Below are 15,846 nucleotides of genomic sequence, written 5' to 3'. Positions count from 1 at the left end.
TAACGTTCTATTTAGGAAATGTATGAACTGTTTAAATTAGCAACGAAGCACAAATATCAAGGACTTAAACTAAGTCGTATTTACCTTTCGGTTGTAACTGCATGTCATCATTTGAACGTGGTGACTCTGTTGAAGGATTGATCTGTTACTGACAGAAGAATTGATGTTTTGGGGATATGGTTTATGAAATAGTAGCGACTGTGGCGATCAGCTGTTAAATATACAGTTGTCGGATCTCTGTTTCGGCTACCCGATCACCCAACTGTCGGAAATCAAATCCAGCTGACGCAAATCAAATCCAAAACTCTCCACCGTCGCAAAGTTTGGCGGCAAAGAGGAAGTGACGTAATATACATGCGCGCTATTAGGGCGTGGTTAGGGAAAGGGGATCGGGGACTGACAGTGCCTCGCTACTGTGTGGCTGATAGAAGTCTTATATACTTCCACGTTCTCCACGTACTGCCAGACGCTGCGCACTTTGCCGCCCAGACCTGCACCGCAGTCCCGAAAACGCGTTTGAAAACGACACAGCTCCACCATGGCTAGCTACATTCATGTTCCCGACGAGGCGCCCGCTGTGCCGAAAATAGACACGACGGTTGACGACAGCGACTACAGACCCGGCGCTCTCATGCTGCTGAAGGAGCTGAGACCGAACTGGAAACCGTCAGAGGTCAAAATAAAGGTACTTCATGTTTCCACGCGTGTTGTGTTTGCATCTCCGTGTATACCGCTATGTTGAGTTTTAAAAGAAATGGTTTAAAGTAGCGCGTTAGCTAGCGCGGGGCGTCTTCCCCCCCAGACTTCGAATGTAACTGACGTCAGCCGGGACAATCGACAGAGAGAACGCCACTCTAATATTATCCTATTTTATATATTGAATGAACGGCACACACGTCGTTTATTTATGTGACGTAAGCTTTCCTGTGCTAATAAAACCTGCGCCATTCCTCTTCGGGCGCAGCTTTCATGCAAATGCAGGAACGTCGTCATGGGACTAACACTAATCGAGGAATAATGTCAGCCAGGCAGTGTTAAGTCAATGCAGCTCTTGTTTTATTTATTTATTGTTCCGCTTCTCCTGTAAACTTTTGAAGCTATGAAAATAACTAAAAATGAACTAGAGAAATTTCTAGAAGAGAATGACTTTTTTAGCAGAACTAAATGACATCATGTAATCCTGTTGGACTGTGGTTTGATCTGATTGTCTATTTAAAAAGTTTCACTTTTTGTGTATAAGTAGTATGCTTTTCTCAGTAGAGTTAATACCATACCCTGATTTTCTTAAGCCTTTCACATTAAACTATACCCATATATATGATCGTGTATCACTTTTTCAACACTGAACTCCAATTACTTATCAAATATTAGTTATTTTCACGTGTTTTTTTTTTCCCTACCCGGAAGTAAAACGACCCAATTCCTGAAGCTCCGCCTGCCGTTGGGTGTGGGTGCCGCCCATTTCATGATGTCATCCTAAAGCCAGTTCTTTGGCAGTGTGTCTGCATTTCACCCACAAAAATAAACAACATCCAAACTTTTTCAGAAATGGATGGACATACCTATCGGCCTTTAGTTGCCCCGACCATCACTACACTGGTTAACAACACAAATACACTCAGTGCCTGCATGACTGTGCCCGACCGGGGGTGGAGTGATCAGGACACAATTGGATAACATACGGTACTGTTCATCTAAAATGAGTTTTTTTTTTTTGGCTGATCACCACTAGCTCAGTGAAGAAATTGGGTGTTTGCTTGATGCTGTATTCACACCAAACGCGGCCGAGGTCACAAATTTGTGTCTACTGCCTCTGCTTTGGCGCCTGTCAAATTTACTGCTCAACACCTTGACCTCCCTGCCGCGGCGCAACCGCCGAAGTTGCTCTGGAATTCGTTTGTTGCCACATAATGTACGATAATCCCATGACACTACAGGGATCTCGCGTGCTTCGACGGCACTCGCGGCACGTCTCCGGGCTGCTGGGCAACTAACCGCCAGCAGGAAGCAGAGCAGGCTCTGCTGACAAGGGACCCACAGCCTGGGCAGCAACGTTCGCTATCAGCTCTGCCACAGCCAGGAGAGCGGAGCTCAATAGCTCACTAAGCTATCCACCAGCCGGGTGGCTAGCGTAGCCGTCCATCCAGCTCAGTGAGCTCTGTAACAGGCTGGCGATCTATCCAGGGTGTATCCCGCCTTCGCTCAACAGTAACTGGGACAGTTTCCAGGAACATAGCGGCCCCCACGGATTGAGAAAATGAATGGAAGTTCATGACAAAAATCCTTGCATTGATCCGCCATCTTGAATGGTTATTTCTACTCTTTGATCTAGTCACTGAAAACGTCACATGCCCAAAGCTGATTGGTTGACGCGCTGCATCAAGCTCGCTGCGCTGCTCCCGCTGCCGAAATGGTTCCGCAGCAGATTGCGTCTTTACATTAAATTAAAGTTCCTTCAGTGTGAGGGTACATTTAGACTGGGGGTGGACCTGTCAGAGGAGACTCTTCCTGAAAGGGGCTGTCCTTAATGTGTGACATCAGATCGTGAGGACCTGCTCGTTTTCGTGGTTGTGGAAGGAGCTGCTGCTAAGAGCGCAGATTTTTAGAGGAATACTCAGAAATGTGTGAATGGATCAAAATACCTCTTTGGGGTTCTTTGTAGAGCGGATTGACAATATAATACACATAATACAGGTCCCTCTCTGAATATTATTTATATTTATTTTAAAAGTGTTTCCAGAACTCTCTTTGATTCGACGAGCTTTGGCAGCCTCGAGGCCCCAACGAGTTAAGGAAATAGATGGAAGCTCAGAACAAAAATGCTTGCATTGGATTTGTATTCTACCTGCTGAGTGAGTCACTGAAAACGTCATGTGCCCAAAGCTGAGTTCCTGATTGGCAGATGCAACCTGCCAAAATTTAGATATTGAATTCTGGCCACACTGCATGCATCAGAATGGGGTGGAGCAGGAAGCTTGTGGCCCCGCCAAGCATATTTTCTACATCAAACTGCATTTTTTTAATGTGCTACTTGTTCACAACTATTTGAATAAAAAAATACTCAGAAATGCAATTTTGTGCGTAATTTTCTCCTATATATGTTCTACGTCATCAAAATGTTACAAAACATGTTAAAACTACAACAACACTATCTTTATCTGATTGGGTTTTTTAAGAAAAAGAATCATTTTAAAAAAGTGAAACACTTGTAATGTCCCCTCTGATTTCCGTTTTGGCCAATTAGACTTCTGCATCCTATCCTAAAGTAGTTTGTGACATCTGTTGTGTGCTGCTTTTTTTCTGATGTTTTGTTTGCCAAAAATCTCCTAAATTAAACTAATGTTAAAATATATTCTAATTGGTCACTTGTAGCCATTGTTTCCTGACTGTAGCCGTTGGGCCACATATGTCAAAGTCAGGACCCGGGGGCTGGATCATTTTATTTTATTCTTATAAATGACCCGATGTTATCTTGAGCTTATTTCTGACTTGTATAGTTTTGACAAAATATATTTTTATGGAGAGTAAAATATTGAAAGTTATTTAAGGTTTAAGTTGATTTATTCTGGAATAATGTTCCTGCCTTTTTATTATTCATAATTATGCTAAAAAGTTACAGTTTTCAAAATTTAGTTTTTGTGTGTTCAAAGTTTTTCCTGTTCGGCCTGAGATCTAAGGTGTGTTTTGAATTTTGGCCCATGTGATTGAGTTTGACACCCCTGCCTTAGGCATTCTGTGTGCTTCACTTGCTTCATTTCACACACTTGGCACAAAGAACCCACAATTCTAGGGTCTCCTAGCTGAAGCTGGCGTGTTAGATGAAGGGAAGAGGTAAAACTGGAAGACTGCTTGCATTTGCCAGGTGTCCTTATTATGTAATGGCTGTCATTGATTCAATAGAAAAGCACAAAGTGTACTCGTACCAGTACACTTTAATGGAAAAGAATGTAAAATCCACTGGTATTTGTAGAATGATTTCAGTCAAGATGACAAAGCATTCTAGAGGAAAAACACTTGGGGCCTGTTTCAAGAAGCAGGTCTAACAAATTCAGAGTTCAAACCTGAACTCTGAGTTGAGTGACTCAGAGTTGGCAAACTCAGAGTTATCGGTTACAGAACAGCTGAAAAAAGTTTGTTCAATCAACTCTGAGTCGTTGGACTCAGTTAGGTGTGAGCGTCGCGACCATAAAGAGCCTTGAGCAATGGAACAAAGACATTACGATTCACCAAGGGTGTCATACTTCGCAGCAACAGAAATTGATGTGTTCCTACAAGCATATGCCGACTATGGGCACATTTTCCGCAAGAAAAGCAACACAGCTGCAGTGGCAAAACAAAGAGAGTTGTCGTGGGGAAAAAATAGCGGCCAGAGTTAATGCGTACGTCAACATTTGAATCATTTCAATTCAGGATTAGTTCTGAATAATGTCAAATCTAGTATTTGATTTGTCTCTGTTAGCATGGTGGATGTCTTGACATTCATCTTCAGGTGTAAAGATTTCCATTCAGCTTATATTTCCGTTTTCAGATTTCAGCTTAGCCAACTTTGTGAAATGGGTTTGGTTTAGCCCACTTTCACGGGTTTAAGTTACCTTCGTTTCTGAAAACGGAAACTCAATTTTCCTTAACTCGGAGTTCACAAACTCAGAGTTTCAACAAAACCTGCTTCTTGAAACGGGCCCCAGGAGGTGTAGAGCAGAAAAAGCTGTTTATGTTGGCTGATAGTGAAATGGCCCAGCCCACTGAACTGAAAGCCAGTCTCTGCAGTGCTTGCTCACACACCCCTGTTTTTTTGTCTGGAGTAGTGGAGGTGGGGAGGATGTAAACACAGTCGTGGTGGAATTCAGTCACATGCTTTCCAGTATTTTTCCTCAATGAAATGCACTGGAATCAGCAGATGCCAGTCATTCTCCTAATGCAAGTAGCCACATTCCTCACAGTCCTGCCGTTCTTGGTTGACAAGAGCAACAAAACAGTTGGGGGGTGCTTTGTTATCGGCCTCTCCAAAATGCTCCAAGCTTCAGAGTAGATTGTTTCGCTTAATGCAGACAAACAAAGCTGCTGTTGTGTCTGAATTTCAGTCTGACTTCATCAAAACCTCAAACTAATGAACATTTTTAATCACATTTTTAGGGGAAAAAAATCAGGTGGTAAAGCAAAAAATATAAATTTTGACACGATTTTTTTTAAATTTTATTTTTCTACAGGTGTTCACTGACGGAATTACTAATAAACTCCTCGGCTGCTACGTGGGTCCCATCTTGCAGGACGTGGTTCTGGTCCGGATATATGGTAACAAAACGGAGCTGCTGGTGGATCGAGAGAATGAGGTGAAAAGCTTCCGTGTTCTGCACACACATCGGTGTGCGCCACAGCTTTACTGTACCTTCAACAATGGCCTCTGCTACGAGTTTCTGCAAGGAACTGCCCTGGAGCCGGAACACATCCGCCACCAGCCGGTTTTTAGGTAAGAAGGAAAATGGAGGCTTCTGTAATGAAGAATGCAAAAAAAAAAAATTCTTTAAATCTGTTTTTCAAAGGACGGAAACACTGTTAAATGATGGTGTTAAGTAGATTTGTCAATTTTTAATGGAAAGAATAAAATGTGTGCAGTTAAACCCAAACTATTGTGCGAACCAAAACCTAAACTATTGTTAATAGTGATGTTTTTTTTCTGTTTTTCAGGTTAATTGCCAGGCAGCTGGCCAAATACCATGCAATCCATGCCCATAATGGCTGGGTACCCCAGTCTGATTTATGGTTGAAGATGGGGAAGTACTTGGCTCTCATCTCAAAGTACCACAGGTGGGAGATTGTAATACTCAAGTTTAGCTAACATCAAACTGCAGCCAGACAAAGACAGTGTCATGTGTTGAACAGTTGGGATCTATTTTGCAGCTATTATCTATATAGACATAAAAACATCTGTTTGCCTGGGAAAGTATTCTTGAGCTTGAGCTCCTTTTGCTCCAGTGATTTGGCTACTTTCTTTTGTCCACCGTAACTTTTCAACCGTTAACATAATCAATGCAATTCTGAATCGAAAGTAACTATATATAATTGTAAATGTCTGAGTAGGCGAACCGCGCGCTGATATCCATACATTAAGTAAATGCGTAGTCCACGTTTATCAGCGGATACCGCTGTGGAGAAAAGCTGCTTTGTGCAGCAGCACTCTCTTTGAGTGTATTCGTCTCTCAGCGCTCTACGTTACTGATATGTTGCAAAGCCAGAAAAAAAGCTGCTTCTCTCCTCGTCAGAATCAGCTGATTCACGGTGATGGTGTAAACGGTTGAAGATTTATGGCAGGTCAAAAAGCCAGTTTTCAGATGTCACTGTGACATTATTGGTGTTTTAGGGTTAACTATGGTGGCCCTGAAGGTTAAACCACAAACAAATCTATCAACGCAAAACATCATTCAGATCTCAATGAGGAGATGATAAATAAAAACGAATAATAAAAACGCATCGTTTTGAAATCACAATTCCACAAACCAAAACTAGCGAGTTGACATTTATAAAAATCTGTGTACTTAATAATTTTGAAAGAAAAATAGATGTACACCTCTACACAAGATGGACACTGACTGCATTTCATTGTGTCAGTCGTCTTTGCTTCATTGTTTATGAAAAGAAATGTGAGGGGTATACTCACTGTTGTGAGATAATGTATATGTATGAAAAAGAAGAAGGCCCAAAATAGTACCAGGTGGATTTTTTTTGTAAATTCCTTTCAATATTTTAATAAATGTTTATCAGTTGCATTTTTGCTCTTATTTCCTCTTTAAATTCTGCATGGATTGCTATGGTATGGTATGACATGCTGGTTTCTTTCATGTATCGCTCTCTGCTGCCCCCTCCAGGTTGAGCTTGGAGGTTCCCAGTCTGCAGTGCCTCAGAAAAGAACTGGTCTGGCTTCAGCAGTCATTAACTGTGCTGGGCTCCCCTGTAGTTCTGTGCCACAATGACCTTCTCTGCAAAAACATCATCTATAACCAGAGGGAAGGTGAGTTCACTTGGCCGAGCACAGTTTAAATCTTTAACTGAGAGGAAAAATGATGAGGAAGACTCAAAGAGATGGTTGTTGGTTTCACTTCTCATCAGTGTTTGAAAATAGTTGCTGTGGTGGAATTCAGAGGTTAAACTGTTGAATTTAATGCATGTTGAGGTAAATGTACTCTCCCTGCATTCAGCAATCTGAAATATCATTATTCAAGTAGGGCTACCACGATTAGTCGACTAATCGACTGTTAAAATAGTCGATGACTAAATTAATAGTCGATTAGTCGTTACTTTATATTATATGGAGTCAGCGTGTAGTAAAGTAGAAAGTTATAATAGCATACTGCTAGCTTTTTGGAATATTTTGACATTTATTAAGGTTTAGGCTAATTTGGAGTTTAGCTAATATTTCAGCTACATGCTGTTTTGTCTAAATTTTTTTAGGCTAATTTTGCATTTCATTAATATTTTAGGTGGCTATCAGCTTCAGCATTTTCAACTATTAGTTTAAGTAATTTCAGCTATCAGCTTCAGCGTTTTTAGCTATTAGCTTAAGCAATTTCAGCTTCAGCGTTTTAGCTATCAATTTCAACATCTTCAGCTGCCAAATTCAGCTTACAGCATTCACACTAGCATCATCACAGGTAATGCTATGTCTAGTTTTCTGTTAGTTTAAAGCTAATGATGGTTAAGATGTGTGCTTTACATCCAGTTTGCTCATGACTCGATTAGTCGACTAATCAGAGAAAATAATCAGTGATTAGTCGACTACTAAAATAATCATTTGTGGCAGCCCTACATTCAAGTGTTGATAGATTTACATCTACAGTGTTGCAGTGATTATTACAATCGTTATTATTCCTTAATTTTAGTCTGTTGTTCCTAACTACTATGAGAATATTTTGACATTCACTATGAATCGGCCTGCTTACGGGAGGTGGATGGAGGTCTGCACAGGCCTGTATGGGAGCTGTCGGCCCCTTGTTCATTTCAATGGGGGCGGGGGGACTTTTCACAGCTCCTTGTTTTAGCCTTTCTCCCCTAGGAATGACAGAGGAGGCTGCAGCTGCACCGCCCTCTCCCCTGGGGAGGGAATGGAGAGAGACAAACCCCAGACACCTCTGAGGGCCTTCACATAGTCTGCCCCCCTCGTTGGCAGCAGTAGGACCCCCAAACCTTCCTACTGCTCTTTAATGACACCATATTGTCATGGTCGCCAACACAAAACTCACTTTCTTTGTTTCTAGTCTATCTAGTGATACATTTCTGCTTTTATTTTTGTTTGTTTTGTTTAAAAAAATCAAACCAACCAACCAAAAAGGGGATCTGATAAAATGAAACTGATTTTGTGTTTGAGACTGGCAGATGAAATCAAACCAGTCCAAAAGTGTTGGTTCTGATCCCATCGTGGCTGTTACTGCAGAAGTGCCTCTGGGTATTATTTTACAGAGAAAAATCCTCCTCAAATAGAACCGACTAAAAGAAGGAAAGATGTTCAGCATCTTTAGATTTTACGAGCTGCTCTGCGTAAAGTTCTGCTTCCACCAGAACCGAGAGAACCAGCCGTCGGTCTGAAATCCAAACCCTTTCCGTGAGAGCTGAATTTCTTTTTAGTCTTTTGCTTCTCTTTGGCTCTAATGCCACGTTTCTGCTCCTCAGCTTTATTCGCTGAGTGTTTAATAAAACCAACAAAGCAGCTACTTCTTGTATCACCAAAACTACAAATAGGACAGCTATCATTATTATTTTTTTACAGAAAAGTGAATTTTGATTTGGTTCAGTTTGTACCCATTTCAGAGCTGTCAGTAAAACAGAGATGCCTCTCTGAAAGCCAATAGGAGAGCAGCATTGAGGGGGGTGTGTTGGAAGGAAGTGGTGGGTTGACGGCAGTAAGGTTGAAGGTGTGGGGGGGTGGACTGAGAGCTTGGCAGCGAGCCCAGACATTACGAAACGGTGTGCAAGACGAAAGAATGGAGTGAATCTAAACATGTCCGTGAGAGAGTGAGCATGTGTGAAAGATGTTTGCCCAAACCTTTTCATCTGCTGCACAGGAGGGCTATAGCCACTGCCTGGAAGGTGTTCAGTTGTCCCGCTAGGACCTGCACGCCGGCTGGTAACCCACCTCAACGTGTCTTTTGTTTTTGCTAGCTCAGTACCACCTCAAAAACAATGTAACTTTTTTTTAAACATTTATTTTTGACTATTTTGATGCAGTTATCTCAGAGGGCTTCTGGAAAAAAGGCTTTGGATTTTTGAGGTTGACTGCTTTCCCTCTCAAATTTCAACGCAAACCTTTCTGATTTTTCAGATGGCAACACATTTACTGCTTCAACATGCATTTTTAAACTTTTGCAGCTTTACCTGGGAATATGATGCACGTTCAAAAAGTTGTTAAACCCGCTTCTTGAACGCGCATTTGTCCTCAACGAATTTGTAATAATTTGGAGCTTCTGTAAACAAAAATAACTTCTCTTTTGTTTTTTTCTAGTTCAGTCCTAGAACAGCTAGCATGCAGCTCAAACATTAATTGACTTCAAAATATCCTAAAAAACTGAAAAAAGCTTAAATTAGCAAAAACTGCTAGCATGTAGCTAAAACATTAGCTAAACTCCCAAATAGCCTTAAAAATTTAAGTAAATACCAAAATAGTCGACAGGCTAGCAGAATGGCAATTTTTAAAACTTTAAAACTGTAACTTTTTAAAATAATTATGAATAATAAAAAGGCAGGAATATTATTCCAGAATAAATCAACTTAAACCTTAAATAACTTTCAATATTTTACTCTCCATAAAAATATATTTAGTCAAAATTATACAAGTTATAAATGAGTACAAGATAACATCAGGTCATTAATAACAATAAAATAAAATCATCTGGAGGGCCGGATAGAATTACCTGGAGGGCCGGATCCGGCCCCTGGGCCTTGACTTTGACACGTGCTTTTGAAGACGCGTTCAATAGCTGCACGTTTTGTACATGGACCCTGAAAACAGTTGTTAAAAACTCGTGTATCCATTTGTTGACAGTTTTGAACACAGAAGTCTAAAACACACGGCTTTACACAGACTTCTCATTGGAAGTGGACGCTTGAATGGGAGCACGCTTTGTACGCCTTAAAACAGACATAACAATTTGTGTATCTATGTGTGAACACGAGAAAATTTAACACACAAGTCCAAAAAGGCTCATTTTCGCATGTTTAGTAACTATATTGAAAGTAGTTTCTTACACATGTGTGTGAACGTAGCACAAGAGTGCAGCAGACTTTAGATTTTGCACATTTTTAATAAATCCTGAAATGTGTTGTTGCCTGGACTGGCTGAGCAGATTCTACTGGAATCTTCAGAAGTCTTTCCCTTTGTGTCTCTCTGCCTTTCTTTTCCTGTTCTCCAAACAGGTTCCTCCTAGTGGTTTCCGTTTTTATTGATTTATTTACTCTCTGCATGCATCCATAACAAATAACCCACTGGTGTACATTTCTTTCTACTCTGTTCTCCATGTGTTTTGCCTCAAACATTGTATTTGCTGTCTGTGTTTATCCTTCAGTTTCTTTACCATTTTCAAATATTGGTGTTTTCAAACTTCCCTTTTTTAATTGATATTTTAACATTTTTCCGGGGTGATTGATGCCCCTGACGCCATGTTCTTACCTCCTTCTCCTTCAGTCCCTCAAGAATGCAAACTCTTACTTCCTGCCCTTTTGTTCGGCACTAACTCAGCCGACTAGTCAGTTTGATAAGAGCAAAGCTAGGGTTTGAATTATCAACAGGGAAACAAGCAAATAATGTGGAGCCTTGTGTGGCCTCTGTTGTCTAAACAAAGCTGCTTCTCTTTCCAGGAAGTATAAAGTTTATTGACTATGAGTACGCCGGGTACAATTACCAAGCCTTCGACATCGGAAATCATTTCAACGAGTTTGCTGGTAAGACCACACCACATAAAAACAACTAAAACAAAGCAGGAAGTGATACCAAATATTTCAAATGTGTGTTTTCAGGTCTGAATGAGGTGGACTATAGTTACTACCCAGAGCGCTCCATCCAGCTGCTCTGGCTCCGCTCCTACCTTGAGGCTTATAAGGAGCTCAAAGGTCTGGGCAGTGAAGTGACGGACGTAGAGGTGGAGACCCTCTACGTCCAAGTCAACCAGTTTGCCCTGGTAAGAACTTCAACTGTGTGTTTTTGTTGGTTTTAATGTGGAGCTGCCAAACTGCCATAACTCTTCCAACTCTATTTGTGGAGTTACATGATTCCAACAGATTCTGAAATGTAGAGAAGCAGAGAAGAATCTGTTAGAACTGTGTTCAATGCATTAACACTTTACTGCTGTATTTTACTTTACTAACATTGTTAGTGGAGTTGTTAATCTGGTTTAGTAAGGTTCATTTTTAAACAATAAAAAATAAATAATAAACATGCATAGATATTTAACCCTTTAACTGGAGAAGCAGCTTTTCTCCCAGTCAGGATCAACTGGGATGATGTTAATTGATGAAACTGTTGAAGAGCTGCGATAGTGGAAACAATGTCAACAATGAAATGGAGTTCTGCTGTAAAATGCTGAAGACATTACTTGTTAAATTGAATGGAAAATACAGAAAAGAAGATGCTCTCATCTTGATTGATTTATTGACTGTTATTTGTGTCATAGTTGTTTTTGCGTGAGAAACGAGTGAACACAAAAACCAGAATTTACCAGTTTATAACTTGGATAACTTGCACTAAGGACAAAACATTCTGGAAAAGAAGATTATCAAGATGTTAAAAAGGTATCGGAGCAAGAATGATTATTCCAACAAATAGAATGAGTAACAACTGTTTATTTCTCTATAGAAGTCTATGGGATTTTGGCTTCTTGGAGCCAGCAGGTACTTCCTGTTTGGAACGCCATGGGGAAGGGTCACTCAGTCCAGTTCTCATATACAGTGGTGGTCAACAGTTTACATACACTTGTAAAGATCACAATGTCCTGACTGTCTTGAGTTTCCAGTTATTTCTAAAACTCAGATTTTTTGCTAATACCGAGATTAGAACATATACTTAAATGTCACAAAAACAACCATGAAGTTTGGTTCTTTTATGACTTGATTGTGGGTCAACTGAAAATGTGACCAAATCTGGAGAGTGCAAGAATAGTGGTCAAACATTCAGCCAGAAGCTTGTGGATGGCCATCAGAAGAGCCCATGTGAAATGGAAAGGGCAAAGGGACATGTAGCCTAATATTAGCATTGCTGTATGGATATTTTTGACCCATCAGATTTGGTCACATTTTCCGTTGACCCACAATAAAGTCATAAAACAACCAAACTTCATGATTGTTTTTGTGACATTAAAGTATCTGTTCTAATCTCTCTATCAGAGTTATGGAAATAACCGGAAACTCAGGACAGTCATGACATTGTGATCTTTACAAGTGTATATAAACTTTTGATCACAACAGTTCAGATGCATAACAAACTGAAACTGGAATCTATCTCAGATTTTTCATTAATGTGCTATTCCCCTCCAAAATGTTCCATCATGCAACATTTTAGGAGGTTGTGTTTTGACTAAGTAGTCTAGATGGTTCCATCAGTGTTTTGGTTGCGTTTTCACAGTGTTAGTGTTGAGTTCATATGCTGAGAGCAGGATGGTCTCATGACTTTCTCAAACTCTTCAACACTTCTGAATTCAATTCATTCTATTGCGTAGGAAAAAGGCCCCGACTTGAATTCTTTTTGTTTTTACTCAGAAAAACTCCCCCTGTGCTGTCACATGAGCAGGTCGGTGTTATCTGCAGCATCACGCTGTAATTAAGGACCATCTCGTGATGCCTTTTGTTTTGTTGACTGCTCTGGTTTCAGCAAACCTGTTCGTCTCGTTTTAAGTCATATTTAATTTTCTCTCCTGCTGGAGACTCCAGGCTGTAGGCACATAGGGTTAGTCAACTGTTAAAGCATCTAGAAAGATCTAAAAAGTTTACTCTTTTATCTGGCGGTGACGGATGTTTTCTAGTAACATTTCAAACTACAGCCCCCACAGAACGTCCTTGGGTTGATCTTTTCTCTGCAGTGATACGGGTGATAAACTGTGAATGTTTAAGCGCTCAGTCATGCATTTGCCTTTCTGAGTCCCTGCTTTTTGTCTGCAGGCTTCACATTTCTTCTGGGGTCTGTGGGCTCTGATCCAGGCCAAGTTCTCCACCATCGACTTTGACTTCCTCGGGTACGTCTTGGTTTTAAAGCCAGCCACTGACGGCTTTATCAAAGGAACCGCTTGATGAGCAGTACACGCTGTCCAAAATGGTGGTGTGGTATTCTGGTTGCTGGGCGCCTGTGGGTTTTAGGTGTCGTGTACATTTTTATCTGGGTGCTGATGCTGCCTTTTCTGTGTCTGCAGATACGCAGTCCTGCGCTTCAACCAGTACTTCAAGATGAAACCAGAGGCAGCAGCGCTTAGCTTACCCAAATAAAACAAAAAACTCACCTACTTATCTTCTTTTCCCTTCTGCGGCACCACTCCATGACAGCTGCAGAGCTCCCCCTTCAGGGCTCTCACGGGAAGACCGCTCGTCTCCTGGAAATCCTTCTTAATCCACCAGGATCTTAACTTGTAGCCTCACTTTGATTATTAACCACTGATGTTCAGGGCCAGACTGAGCCGTAAAACATTAACACCAAGTTTGTAAATGTTGAATAGACTTGGCTCACTGATGTAGAAGCAGCTTTTAGGCGTTTTATTTTGGAGGAGGACCCAAATGTGGGAGGAGCCCAACAAACACTAGTTGAACATAAAGCATCAGGCTGTAAAAAGAAAAAAAGAAAAAGGAAATCTAATAGAGACCTCATCATCTTTAGTCTGTTTTCACCTAAGTTTCCCAGAATGCCTTTCACCTGTTGACGCTCCATCAGAGCATCAGTTTGTTTGTTTAATGATCTTTTTGGACAATAAGATAGGAAAAACACAAACATTCATTTTATTTTCATATTGGAGTTGGAATGCCATGTGACTTTTTTTTCTGATGTCAAAATCTGAAGTTTTTCCAAATCCTGGTGTGGATTGAAACGGCTGTTGAAAGGAACATTCCATGTTGGATCAGGGCGGGGGGCCCGCTCTCTCTCTGGGCCAGCTTTGTGGAGACCAAACTGTAACGAATCCTCTTCAAAGTCTGGAACAGTTGAGGATTGATTTGAAGTATTATATTTATAACAGAGTTGAAAAGGTCTGTATGTTAGGAAAAAAATCTAATGGTATGGACCATCTGGAAAACCTGGCCTCGATCTTTGGCGCCTTTTCCGTGATTTTGTGACGTCACAGAACCGGACATTCACTGACGTTCACTCCACGCTGCATTCACTGCACCTCAGAAATCAGCATCACAAAGCTGTAACGCTGGTTATTTAAAAGGCACTCCTTTTTCGGGTGGGGGTGGAGCTTAGTGGCTCCCTTTCAACCCCTCTCCAAAAGAATTGCTGCTATGAACGGAGCTGTGAAGACATGGTTAATATGGGATGTTTGTACTCCATCCCTTGATGTTTTGACCAAAGCACGTCACTGCCGACATTACCTCAGGACGCTGCAACCAGCGGATTGTTGAGTTACTCCATTTGAGGAAAAAAGAAAGATCTAAGGAACCATTTTAGTGGAAAACTGCAAATTTTTAAGATTTTTCATTGACATCCCAAACAAATATTTAAGTCTTTACAAAAAGTAGAAATGACTCCTTTTGAGTGTATTATTGTCTCGTTACTCTGGGAAAAAAAACAGGTAGAGCTCAACTAAAGGCTTTCATATTCCCAAAAAAACATCAGTAAAGAAAGCAGCGTTCTCTCCCGTGTTCTCACACACATGGTTTTGAGGTCCTATCATTATGGGATTGTTCGCGTCTGGAATGAGTTGGAGAACAGTTTTGTGGGGAGTGGGCTTGTTCCTTTGGCGGAACGGTAACATGCTCTCGCCACATTTAGCATTAAGGAGTTTATTCAACGTTAATGTTTGTTTTCTATCGTTCTACCTGCTAGTAACATTTCCAACTTGGAAACATTTAAAGAAAGATTCACTGGACTACCACCTTTCAGCTGGTATTTCCTGTTCTCCAGCCACTGTAGAATATGTGTATATGTACGGGAATAACATGCAGTCGTGTACATAGTTTGTTTTTTTTTAATGTGAAAAAAAAAATGTTTGAAGAAACTGCAAAAACTTTATTTGCAGTTTATTGCTGCAACATCAAACTTACTTTTATTTTTGCAAACTATAGTTTAAGTTGTACTTAAGCTTTTTGTGATCAGGCACATAGCATTAAATATATCTGAAAGATTTGGTTTATAATGTATCTTTTAACTATGCTTTGGGTTTTATTTGTATGTTTTATCTAAAAGTTGTTTAAATAAAGTTTCTGATTTTATAGTTGACTTTTTGTCATTATTCCATCCCAGAGCCTGGACCGCAGCGACCTTGGTTTGATAATCCTTTATCTGGCTGACCCTACCTTGAATAACTTGTGATAAAGAAAAAATATCTTTTAGAAGTGTATGATTATCAAGATGTTAAGAAAGTATCAGAGCAAGAACAGTTATTGTGACAAATGAAATAACTGGCCATTCCTCAATGGAGGGCATTCCTGGTAAGAAAAGCAGATTTATTGATTTATTAAATCGCAGTAAAAAAGTAAAAAAAAGCTTCTTGGGAGTCGCTGCAGATCAGAGCAATACTATCAGAAGAACACTAAATTTGGTCCCAAAAAAGGTTTTGAAAGGTTCTCACCAGTCAAGAGAGGGAGATGTATGGATGAGGTTAGATCAGACCAAATGAGTAGAAGAACAAACTCCATCTTTAGGATGTGTGTTACAAGTTTTGATCC

The 15,846-nt window shown here is 40.5% G+C and overlaps 1 protein-coding gene across 1 annotated transcript; it reads left to right on the top strand.

Annotated features, from left to right (window-relative positions):
• Positions 1-104: 104 nt before the first annotated feature.
• etnk1 (ethanolamine kinase 1) lies at positions 105-15,387 on the top strand. The gene is made up of 8 exons (XM_024294637.2): positions 105-685; positions 5,208-5,467; positions 5,686-5,805; positions 6,864-7,006; positions 10,843-10,926; positions 11,002-11,162; positions 13,135-13,208; positions 13,383-15,387. Exons 1-8 carry the CDS (start codon positions 539-541, stop codon positions 13,453-13,455), a joined length of 1,062 nt encoding a protein of 353 aa, XP_024150405.1. The 5' UTR covers positions 105-538; the 3' UTR covers positions 13,456-15,387.
• Positions 15,388-15,846: the final 459 nt, after the last annotated feature.

The sequence above is a fragment of the Oryzias melastigma genome, linkage group LG23 (genome assembly GCF_002922805.2).
Source record: "Oryzias melastigma strain HK-1 linkage group LG23, ASM292280v2, whole genome shotgun sequence".
NCBI lineage: Eukaryota > Metazoa > Chordata > Actinopteri > Beloniformes > Adrianichthyidae > Oryzias > Oryzias melastigma.
Note: the sequence above shows the minus strand (reverse complement) of the source record. Positions and strands in the feature narration are given on the sequence as shown.

Coding starts and splice junctions, on each gene's coding strand:
- etnk1 (XM_024294637.2), top strand. CDS start 539: ATGGCTAGCTACATTCATGTTCCCGACGAGGCGCCCGCTGTGCCGAAA. Junction 5,468..5,685: donor CGCCACCAGCCGGTTTTTAG/GTAAGAAGGAAA, acceptor TCTGTTTTTCAG/GTTAATTGCCAGGCAGCTGG. Junction 13,209..13,382: donor ATCGACTTTGACTTCCTCGG/GTACGTCTTGGT, acceptor CTGTGTCTGCAG/ATACGCAGTCCTGCGCTTCA.